The 12,149-nt window shown below is 42.1% G+C and overlaps 1 protein-coding gene across 8 annotated transcripts in view; it reads left to right on the forward strand.

Moving 5' to 3' along the window:
* The window catches only part of MCCC1 (methylcrotonoyl-CoA carboxylase 1), an 85,322-nt gene that overhangs the window by 60,475 nt on the left and 12,698 nt on the right, over window positions 1–12,149 (forward strand). For all 8 annotated transcript variants that reach the window (XM_010366228.2, XM_030931612.1, XM_010366227.1 and 5 more), the window contains 3 exons: window positions 1,249–1,358; window positions 2,952–3,168; window positions 6,507–6,593. In XM_010366228.2, the coding sequence (XP_010364530.1) occupies window positions 1,249–1,358; window positions 2,952–3,168; window positions 6,507–6,593 (414 nt within the window). The remainder of the gene's footprint in view (window positions 1–1,248; window positions 1,359–2,951; window positions 3,169–6,506; window positions 6,594–12,149) is intronic.

Consider the following 12,149-nt stretch of genomic DNA (forward strand, 5'->3'; position numbering starts at 1 on the left):
GAATGGATTTAGATAGGTAGATTTAACAGCATAATGAAGAGTGAAGAAAAGAGAGAAAGGTATGTTCGAAGAATAGTAAGAGAATATGTGGCTGGAGACGGGTTGAAGGCAAATCCTAGTGTCCTGAAAACCAAAATGAGGATTTAGGTCTTCTTAAAAATAAATTGGTAGCATTTTGAGAGCTCTGGATAAGCCACAGCAAGATTTGGTAGTTAGTAGACTCTTTAACTTAGCAAAGCATCTTAACACTGCTTGCCCCACTGGTTCCTTCTTTTTTTTTTTTTTTTTTTTTTTTTGAGACAGAGTTTCACTCTTGTCGACCAGGCTGGAGTGCAATGGCACAATTTTCGCTCACTGCAACCTCTGCTTCCCAGGTTCAAATTATTCTCCTTCCTCAGCCTCCTGAGTAGCTGGAATTATAGGCACCCGCCACCACGCCCGGCTAATTTTTTTTGTATTTTTAGTAGAGACAGGGTTTCACTATGTTGGCCAGGCTGGTCTCCAACTCCTGGCCCACCTTGGCCTCCCAACGTTTTGGGAGTACTGGCGTGAGCCACCTGTAGGCATCTAATCTTACCAGTGAGGACTCTGGGGTTCAAAGAGGTCAAGTGACCTGCCAAAATCATGGAAAGACCCTACAACAACATTCTTTACAACACACTACATCCTTTCTACTTGAACCATTTCTAACTAGTGGAATGCGCCCTGGTTCAGATTCTTGTTCTCTAGGACTGTAACCATCCTAGTGATGATAGTTGCCATTGGTTTATCAGCTTTGCCAGGTATGGCACTTGTCACTTTATTATCACTCCTCCCAGCAACCCTGCAGGACAGAGGAATTATTAAACTTGCTTGACTGGTGTGGAAACTGAAGGAGTGGAGGGTGGGGAACGCTAAGGGCAGAAATGAGGGGAATGTGAGAGGGTGGAGGATGATTGTGCTGACTTTGAAAATGAAAAGGGAAAAGAAGCTTCAGAAGAAGATAGGAGAGGGAAAGCCAGCTTGTGTGCCATTGAATCACCACATTAGGGCCTAGTGCTATTGGGTGACCCACCCTTGTTACACCTGGCAAGTTTTCAAAGCCCTCTGAACCTCAGGGTCCTCATGAATAAATTTGTGTCGATGTTACTTATCATGCAGGGGTTTATGAGGATTAAGCATGAAATGTACATAACAAAACGTCTTGCTTGTTGTATTTTATTCCTTTATGTTTTGACTTGAAGAGGTTATCGTGGTTTTCAATTTCAGGAGATGAAGTTTCCGTGCATTACGACCCCATGATTGCAAAGCTGGTCGTGTGGGCTGCAGATCGCCAGGCAGCATTGACAAAACTGAGGTACAGCCTTCGTCAGTACAATGTGAGTGATCTGAGACCGTGCCAGTGACCTTGATGTGTTTGCTCAGCACCAGAGGTCAGCCTTTGTCTTTGGCAAGGCCTTGGTCTTGTCAGCGTATTTTCGATTTCCATCAATTGCCCAAACAAAATAGTTTCATATGGGAGAATTTTGCAAGGTCCAGAGCAGGGTTTGAGGACTTCTTCATTTCAGTTACAAAAGAAAGTTTGCAGAAGTAAAATTGTTAGTGTCAGTGCTATGTTTTGGTGAAATCCTATTCACTCTGTAGATAAATCCAACTATACATGGTACCTTAGTAGGTTTTTTAATTTTTCCTAAGAGCTGTCCACAGTAGAAAATGCTTAGGAAATAAAAGCAGGTGTTTTCCTGAATGTTGTTTTTGCTACCCAGTATGCCTGCAGTCTGGGTTTATTTTCTCTAAAGTAAAATAATTATGTTCAGTTTCATCCCTTTAATAGAGTTTGTTATTTTTCTGTAGAACATTAATTTCCTTGGTGCAGAAAGTCCCATATCACATTGATTTGGCCCATAGAAGGATTTATTCACCCAGTTATTCAACTTGTTATGTGTTAATAATTGATCAAAGCTGTGGTTTCTGTGGCTTCAACCACACTGGCTGCCTTGCTGCTTCTGAGACTCACTCAGCATGCAGCCATGCATTCCTGTCCAATCTTCCAGAATGTTCTTCCTCCACATGATTGCAGGGCTCACTCCTGACTACCCCGCTCTCCTGCTCTGAACCCTTTCCCAGGCTGCCGCATTTAAAGTATGACCTTTTGTTATTCTTTATCCTCGTAGCCAGCCTTCATTTTCTTCATAGCATGTGACATTATATTCAATACCTGTTTACAGATATTGTTACTTGTTGCCCTAGAATGTAAACAGAGACTGTGAAGGCAGGGACTTCATACCTTTTGTTCCTCACAGTGCCTGGATCAGAGCCTGTCACTTAAGAGATGCTCAGGAAATGGCTGTTAAATGAATGAAGGAATGGATGAGTGAATGAATGAACCCAAAGCTCAGATAGCTGGTTTTACTTTTGATCCCATTTATTGGTGTATTTGAGTTAATTTTATACCTTTTAAAATTTTTGTATCAGTATATAAAATTTGGATTTTATTGTTGGAAGGAAGCTCTTTTAATGGAAGGAGGTCATTTAATCCTATCCTCTCCCCAGTAGAGCAATCCAGCTTGCTGTTTGCAGTCTTCCTATTCTGTGGAAGCGTTCTGAGCAGCAAGTCTTCAATACCTTGCAAATGAATTTCATTTAAGTTTCTTAACATTCATTATGTTCCTAACCTGAGTCAAATAAGTGCCTTGGTATTTCCAGTATCCTCTTTGTCATATTAAAATGTAATTTTGAGTGTCAAGTCCAGATGGATATAGTAATAGTGGATGGACATAGTGATAGTGAGATGGTTTTTTGTGGTTTTTTTTCCTGAGAGTTGTCCTGTTGCCACATGGTACCTTAGTAGGTTTTTTATTTTTCCTAAGAGTTGTTCACAGTAGAAAATGCTTAGATAAAAAGAGCAGGTGGTTTTCTGAACATATTGTTTTTCCCACTCATGAGGAGCTGGGGCTTTATTCTCTTCCTAGATTGTTGGACTGCACACCAACATTGACTTCTTACTCAATCTGTCTGGCCACCCAGAGTTTGAAGCTGGGAACGTGCACACTGATTTCATCCCTCAACACCACAAAGAATTGTTGCTTAGTCGGAAGGCTGCAGCCAAAGAGTCTTTATGCCAGGCAGCCCTGGGTCTCATCCTCAAGGAGAAAGCCATGACCGATGCTTTCACTCTTCAGGCACATGGTACGGAAGGCTTTTCTCTTTCCTCTGCTTGTCAAGTTTTGCAAATCATCATTGAACATGCTTTTCTTTCTGTATGGCACCCTTGCCTCTCTTTTCTCCTCTCAGTGACTGACATCATTCTTTGCATTCTTTCTTTTTTAGTAAGAAGTTTGCAGACGTGTTTTTTAGTATGAAGGAAAGCTCTTCACTTACCATGGATGCACCCATAAACACTGTTTAACCCGTTAACTGGAGTGTAACTAATCACCTAACATTGTAGAAATGGATCTCTTTTTTTTACAGACGTGAGCACGGTGGCTCACGTCTATAATCCCAGCACTTTGGGAGGCCAGGGCAGGTGGATCATGATGTCAGGAGATCAAGACCATCCTGGCTAACACAGTGAAACCCCATCTCTACTAAAAATACAAAAAATAAGCCAGGCGTGGTGGCACACGCCTGTAGTCCCAGCTACTTGGGAGGCTGAGGCAAGAGAATTGCTTGAACCCAGGGGCGGAGGTTGCAGTGAACCAAGATCACGGCACTGCGCTCCAGCCTGGGCAACAGGGCGAGACTCCATCTCAAAAAAAAAAAAGAAAGAAATGGATCTCTTTTCAGTCAAGCACTTGTTCTCCTCACATCCTATGCTAATTTCTTACCACTTCTTTTGTTCACCACTCCTCATGGCCCCACTTTGTTATGTCCTTTGTACCTGCAGCAACTCCCTTTGTCCCAGAGTCTCAAGACAGAACACCAGAGACTTAGATTCCCTTGGGTTACCCATGACTTACTGTCGAATTACTTCTTCCTCTTTTTCCATCCTGTGATTGAATGTCTACCTAGAGACTTCATAGCGTCATAGTATCCAAGCATAGGAACGGCCATAACAGGGGTTCATCCTGGCTACCACACACATGCATTGCATCCCTGCCCCAGCACACCCACTAAGCTGTTGCCCAACTTCTTCCTAACACCTTGGGAAACTGAAAGTTCATTACTTCATCGGGTAGTTTATACTTTCAGTCAGTTCTCCATTAGAAAGTTCTGCCCTAGCCGGGCGCGGTGGCTCAAGCCTGTAATCCCAGCACTTTGGGAGGCCGAGACAGGCGGATCACGAGGTCTGGAGATAGAGACCATCCTGGCTAACACGGTGAAACCCCGTCTCTACTAAAAATACAAAAAACTAGCCGGACGAGGTGGCGGGCGCCTGTAGTCCCAGCTACTCGGGAGGCTGAGGCAGGAGAATGGCGTAAACCCGGGAGGCGGAGCTTGCAGTGAGCTGAGATCCGGCCACTGCACTCCAGCCCGGGCGACAGAGCAAGACTCCGTCTCAAAAAAAAAAAAAAAAGAAAGAAAGTTCTGCTCTTAAACCAAACACCACATGTTCTCACTCATAGGTGGGAATTGAACAATGAGAACACTTGGACACAGGGTGGGGAACATCACACACCAGGGCCTGTTGTGGGGTTGGGGGAAGGAGAAGGGGGAGGGATAGCATTAGGAGAAATACCTAATGTAAATGATGAGTTAATGGGTGCAGCACAGCAACATGGCACATGTATACATGTGTAACAAACCTGCACGTTGTGCACACGTACCCTAGAACTTAAAGTATTAAAAAAAAAAAAATTCTGCCCTTTAAATTGATACAGAATCTCAGCTCTCACATACTTTTTGCATTTCAGGCTAGCTCTGACCTTCGGAGCAAACAGAATTTTTAAAAATCTAATCTATTTTTCTCTTTTATTGGTAATTATTGTATTACCCTATACAGTTTGAGCATCCCAAATTCCCAAATCCAAAATGCTCCAGAATCGGAAGCTTTTTCAGCGCTAACATGATGCTCAAAGGAAATACTCATTGGAACATTTCAGATTCCAGATATTTGGATCAGGGATGCTAAGCCAGTTAAATATAATGCAAATAATCCAAAAAAAAAAAAAAAATCTGAAATTCAAAACACTTCTGGTCCCAAGCATTTTGGAATAAGTGATACTGAACCTATATTATTATACGATCCTATCATTAGAATCTTTAATTTCTGTATCATTTGGATTCATTCAAGATAGCTATTTTGAAAGCTTAAAATGTAATGTTTTAAGTGCTGAAAACTGCATCTTTAGAAGATTTGTGCTCTATCCTCATTTTATCCTTTTACATTGAATGAAAATGCATCTAAATATGTCCCATGTGGTATTCCTGAGCCTGAACTTAACATTTTTAGAATGGAGTGTTCTCTTACTGTGACCTTCCTTTTAAAAGTTTATAATTGGTACAGATATGAGGTTCAGAATAAATTGCATCAGCTTAGCTATGCTGAAGCACCTGGATATTGTCCAATAGAGGATGTACACCCAAATGCCCATAAGGGGCCAGGCGTGGTGGCTCACGCCTGTAATCCCAACACTTTGGGAGGCCCAGGGCAGGTGGATCACTTAAGGTCAGGAGTTTGACCTTAAGTCAGCCTGGCCAACATGGTGAAACCCCGTCTCCACTAAAAATACAAAATTAACCAGCTATGGTGGCATGCACCTGTAATCCCAGCTACTCAGGAGGCTGAGGCAGGAGAATCACTTGAACCCAGGAGGTGGAGGTTGCAGTGAGCCGAGATCATGCCACTGCTCTCCAGCCTGGGCAACAGAACGAGACTCGTCTCAAAAAAAAAAAAGAAAAAAGGCTGTAAGGGCTGAGCCAACAACATAAGAGAGTAAAAGCGGCCAGGTGAAAGAAAAATAGTGAGCAGTAGAGACTTTGGTGACCTGGAATGAATTTGCCCCATCAAAAGGGGGTGACCATGGTACAGTTTATGCCACCGTAGGATTAGAGTTTAGGTTGCAAATAGATTCTTCAGTAGAAGCTAGAATTTTTCATATGAAATTTCATAAGATGTAAACAAAAGTATCCCTTTAAACTTAACAAGAACACAAACAGCACATCTGAGCTGCCAGTTTAGGACTTGCGTGTTTTTTGTTTTTTTTTTTTTTTGGAGATAGAGTCTCGCTCTGTCGCCCAGGCTGGAGTGTGGTGGCACAATCTTGGCTCACTGCAAGCTCTGCCTCCCAGGTTCACGCCATTCTCTTGCTTCAACCTCCCAAGGAGCTGGGACTATAGGCGCCCACCACCATGCCCGGCTAATTTTTTTGTATTTTTAGTAGAGACGGGGTTTCACTGTGTTAACCAGGATGGTCTTGATCTCCTGACCTTGTGATCTCCCTGCCTTGGCCTCCCAAAGTGCTGGAATTACAGGTGTGAGCCACCGTGCCTGACCAGGACTTGCATTTTATGTTTTCTTTTGTAAGGTGTAAATTTCATAGGCTTGATGCTCATAAATTTGTTACTGAATTTTAAATTTTTTCTAGATCAATTCTCTCCATTTTCGTCTAGCAGTGGAAGAAGACTGAATATCTCTTATACCAGAAACATGACTCTTAAAGATGGTAAAAACAGTAAGTAATGTTTCATTAAAAGAGAAATGTGAGTCATAGAAATGTATCACATTAGTCTGAAAAAGAGGATAACAGCCTGGTCATGATCAGTCAGTTACATTTTTTAAATGCCTAGGCTAAACATTGGAAGGAAATATGCCAAAATAATAGAATTGATTGGCTCTGGGTAGTAGAGTTGATGGTATTTGCTTTTCTTCTTTGCACTTTTTACATATTTTGTAAATATTCTAAAAATATGTCATAAAATAAACGTAGCAAAACAGCTGAAATGAAATATGCCAGAATGTTAGAAATATGCAAAAAAAAAACCACCTCTTTTTCCCTAATTCTTTGTACTTTTTTTCTTGCTTTGCAATTCTTCTGCAGCGAGAGTGTATTATTCTTAAATAAGAAAAACGGTTTTCAGCTGGGCGCGGTGGCTCACGCCTGTGGTCCCAGCACTTTGGGAGGCTGAGGCAGGCAGATCACAAGGTCAAGAGATAGAGACCATCCTGGCTAACACGGTGAAACCCCGTATCTACTAAAAATACAAAAAATTAGCCGGGCGTAGTGGCGGGTGCCTGTAGTCCCAGCTACTCAGGAGACTGAGGCAGGAGAATGGCGTGAACCAGGGAGGCGGAGCTTGCAATGAGCTGAGATCGCGCCACTGCACTCCAGCCTGGGCGACAGAGCGAGACTCCATCACAAAAAAAAAAGAAAAAAGAAAAACAGTTTTCAAAACTATGTCAGAGAGGGACGATTACCCACTGCCCAGGCAGTGTTTCAGGGGTTCAAGTGGAAGTGGGTCACTGCAGAGCTATAATTTATTAAGTGCCTTATCTCATATAAGTTTTTATCTTCACAACATAAATGAGGGGGAGTTGCTGTTATACCCATGTATGGATGATGAAAGCATGGATGATAAGGCACAGAAGTGAAGTAATTTAGTCAAGGCTAGTGAGTGGCCAGGCTAGGATTCACACCCACTCTTTGTGACATTGACTCTTAGGCTATTTCCACCAGTTTTCCAATAGAAAATTGATTTTTGATTGTCAGCTAATTTGAAGTGACTCAACTTAGGGACTGACTTTCTTTAACTGAAATCAAAAGAGGCTGATGCTTAAGCCAGAAGGCAGTTTATAAACTTCTGGCTGGAGCAGTATAGCAGCAGGACCAGAATTCTATGATAGCTGGTCACTGTATCCCTTCTGCTGTAAGACAGTTTGAGTGGGAAGCCCAATGGGTGGAGTCAGAGCTCAGAGTCCTGGCTGACCTTGAATGTGAGATGTCATTGAACTGTGACAGTTCTGTTATAAAAATATGCCTCCCAGTAGGGCAGAATACTTTTGTCAGCTGATCACAGAATCCTCTTCCTTGGACAGAGGAAAATCTTTTTTACTTCACCTCTATGAAGACACTAACTCAGTAAATTTTTTTTTGTTTTGTTTTTTGACACAGAGTCTCTGTTGCCCAGGCTGCAGTGCAGTGGCACAATGTCGGCTTACTGCAAGCTCCGCCTCCTGGGTTCACACCATTCTCCTGCCTCAGCCTCCAGAGTAGCTGGGACTACAGGCGCCCACCACCACACCCGGCTAATTTTTTGTATTTTTAGTAGATACAGGGTTTCACCGTGTTAGCCAGGATGGTCTCTATCTCTTGACCTCATGATCCGCCTACCTCGGCCTCCCAAAGTGCTGAGATTACAGGCGTGAGCCACCGTGCCCGGCAAGTAACAAATATTTTGTTCACACAAGTTTATTGGGTTATAGCTCTTCAGTTATTTTTCAATTCTGAGCCTAGATGGTCATTGCCTTAAGTGCATTGGGCATATTGTCAAGCCTTTATAACGAAAATTTGCAAACATCCTTTATATAGTAGCATTCTGCAAATGGTTAACCCATCCGTTTATGCTCATTTCATCCTAAGAAATACAGCCCCCCAAATCTGGAAGTATCTTACTGTAGACTCCTATATGCTAAATACAAGTATCAAAAGCGGTAAAGTTTCACTGGCTTCTTCAACCTGAATTAAACAGAAGAATTACATATGTGATTGTAATTCATATAAGCCAACTGTGTTATTTGGCATGGCTCTTCACTAAAGCAGCAAGCACTGATTGGAAGTATGCTGTGTTTTTTGGAATTAAAAAATATTTTCATTAAAAAATGAGTACATAATTGAAAAGCCAACATGATTGCTGTTCACTACATCCTTTTGGCAATATTCTATGAAAATAATCCAAGTGTGTATGTAACAGCTTTCAGAAAATGCTATATTGCTAAGTCTCCAAAAAAATGCTAATAAGCCATGACCACAATTAAATAGAATGCATGAAATAGGAAGCTTAAGAGACCAGGCCGGCCACAGTGGCTCACACCTGTAATCTCAGCACTTTGGGAGGCCAAGGTGGGAGGATTGCTTGAGGGCAGGAGTTCGAGATCAGCCTAGGTGTGATATAGTGAGATCCTGCCCCTATTTATAAAATAAAAATTTAAAAAAAGGGGGGAAAAAAATAAGATACCAGAAGAGCGGGACTCCGTCTCAAAAAAAAAAGATACCAGAAGCATTTATGAGTCAAAAGCAGAAGCAACTTCTAGTGAACTCAGTGAGAATGACCAACTATTTTAAGTATTCAAGGCTTGCAAGCTATTCTTACTTTGCTACTAGAGACCATGTTTCACAGAACCCGGCCCAATCTCAATGATAATAATGGCTAAAAAGTATTTGGTATATGTCAGTTACTGTATTAAACACTTTCCAAAGATTATTTCATTTGTATTTTCAGAACTGGCCAATGAGATTGGTGTTATTATTAGTGTGAACTTTATAAATTACTAATCTCTCTAAGCCAAGGTCAAGGCTGAGAGAGATGAGTAATTTTCCAAAAAGTCACACCAAAAGTAATTGGTAGAGTTGGGATTTGAACCCACACTCCAGGATCCATGTGCTGACCGAATACTGCAAGTGCCACACTTGCATACCTTATTAAATGTATAAGAGGATATTTAAGGTTCTCTTGTAGGTGACAAAAGATATCTAGGGTAGGAGTTTTTTTGGTAGTGTCTTTACTGTGATCTGTTGGCATTCGTGCCAGTTAAATACATGTCATATTTTATAAATTCAAAGAAAATGGCTGTGTGGTGTAATTGGAGGCACTTTCTGATAAGAAGAGTTAAAGCCTGTCAACATGATATAGGGTGGAGAAGTTTTATTCGTTCATACATTCAGTACAAAGTTTTTGATAAAATAGATATGCCAAGTGATGTGGAGAAGAGAAGGAAATGTCTTTGTCCCTGCTTTTTTTCTGTTAAGGAATTTGGCATTTGGAAGTGTGTATGTTGAGAAGATGGAGAGCATAGTGGTCAAGAGTGCGGGCCCTGGAGTTCTTGTACTTTAGTGTTTGACTTTTGTGAACATTTTAATTTTGATAATTTTTCGGAAACAACTGATAGAGAGGAAAATCACTCTTTATAAGATGTGATTTATAAAGGATGAGAGGATGAGATGAGATGAGAGGAGAATCATAGTGGGTGTTTTGTATGCAGAAGGCTAAATGTTCAGAGGAGGGAGAATTTACTCTGCCCAGGCTGACTCTTCCCAAGGTTAGTGAGCCTGATGTGAATGGGCAGTGAGGTTTCTGTGCTGTGGCAGGGCACCAGCAGCATAGTGAAAGAGAAGGGTGAGCATAGAGCCACAGTGCAGGGAAAGCTGGGGGCATACATGGGGAATTTTTTTTGTGTGTGTGGTTTTTTGTTTTTTTTTTTCTGAGACAGAGGCCCACTCTGTCGCCCAGGCAGGAGTGCAGTGGTGTGATCTCAGCTTACTGCAATCTCTGCCTCCCGCGTTCAAGCGATTCTCCTGCCTCAGTCTCCTAAGTAGCTGGGACTACAGGTGAATGCCACCACGCCCAGCTAATATTTGTGTTTTTAGTAGAGATGGGGTTTCACCATGTTGGCCAGGCTGGTCTCCAATTCCTGACCTCAGGCGATCCTCCCACCTCGGCCTCCCAAAGTACTGGGATTACAGGTGTGAGCCACCGTGCACGGCCTAGGGAATGTTAATTGTCCCACTTTCCCATTTGGGTGGAGTATCAGGCCGTCCATGGAGGAGAATGGTAAGGAAATAAGACTAAGAGGTTGGGGCCTCCAATATCAGGCGAAGTATTTGGAATGGGGTCAGGACATCAGCTCTGAGTATTGAGATGAGAAGCAGGAACACCCCAGAGGACCTCAGATTCAGCCAGGCCTGAAGCAGTGGGGCCTGCGGCACGGTAGAGCAGTAGGAATGGATGGAAGAGATGCATAGGACAGGGAAGAATTTGGCAGCATTGTAGTAACTGTCCCTATTTATAAAATAAAAATTTTTAAACAGGAAAAAAAAATAAGATGCCAGAAGCATTTATGAGTCTAAAGCAGAAGCAACTTCCAGTGACCTCAGTGAGAATGACCAACTATTTTAAGTATTCCAGACTTGCAAGCTATTCTTACTTTGCTACTAGAGGCCATGTTTCACAGAACCCAGCAGTGGAAACTGTTGCATGTGGAAAGCAAAGAGGACGAGGCAGGGATGTTGCATGTGGAAAACAAAGGAGGAGGAGGCAAGGATGACAGGTTTTAAGCCTGGATGACAAGGAGCATCGGGGTGCCAGTCAGGGAGCTCACAGGTCTGGAGGAGAAGAAGGTAGAGGGAGAAGATTGGTTGGCCCCGCCGTGTTCATCTTAAGTCATCAGTGGAGCATCCAGCTGGTAATGATAATAATCATCAGAGGTCACCTGGAGAAGGAACGTCGGGGCTGGAAACAGATGTGAGCTGGCAGCATCAAAATGAGTACTGAAGTATCAAAAGCAGACAAATTGATTTTGACCTATATACTCTACTCCACAAAACTTTAGATTTTCATCTCCTCAGATAGTCAACCAATTCCATACTCACGTAATCTAGGCATACTCTGGAGTTATTGCAGGTTTGGTTCCAGACCACTGCAATAAAGTGAGTCAAAGTTTTTGGTTTCCTCATGCATATAAAAGTTATGTTTATATTACACTTTAGTTTATTGTGTGCCAATAACGTTATGTCTAAGAAAAACAATGTATATACCTTAATTAAGAAATGCTTTATGGCTAAAAAAAATGCTAATGATTATCTGAGCCTCCAGTGAGTTGTAATCTTGTTGCTGGCGAAGGGTCTTGCCTTAGTGTTGATTACTGTGATTGATTTAGAGTGGTGATTGCTGAAGTTTGGGGTGACTGTAGCAGATTTTGTAAAATAAGACACCAAGGAGGTTTGCTGCTTCAGGTGACTTCCTTTCATGAAAGATTTCTCTGCAGTATGCAGTATTGTTGAGATGTAGCAATTTGGTCACATCTTCAGGCTCCACTTCTAATCCTAGGTCCCTTGCTATTTCTACCACATCTGCAGTTGCTTCCTCCACTAAAGTTTCAAACTCCTAAAAGTCATCCATGAGTCATTAACGTTTTGCAAACTCTTGTTAATGTTGATAATCCGACCTCCTCCCATGAATCACAAATGTTCTTAATGGCATCTAGAAGGTTTTCAATTTACTTTGCCCAGATCCAT

The sequence above is a fragment of the Rhinopithecus roxellana genome, chromosome 1 (genome assembly GCF_007565055.1).
Source record: "Rhinopithecus roxellana isolate Shanxi Qingling chromosome 1, ASM756505v1, whole genome shotgun sequence".
Lineage (NCBI taxonomy): Eukaryota > Metazoa > Chordata > Mammalia > Primates > Cercopithecidae > Rhinopithecus > Rhinopithecus roxellana.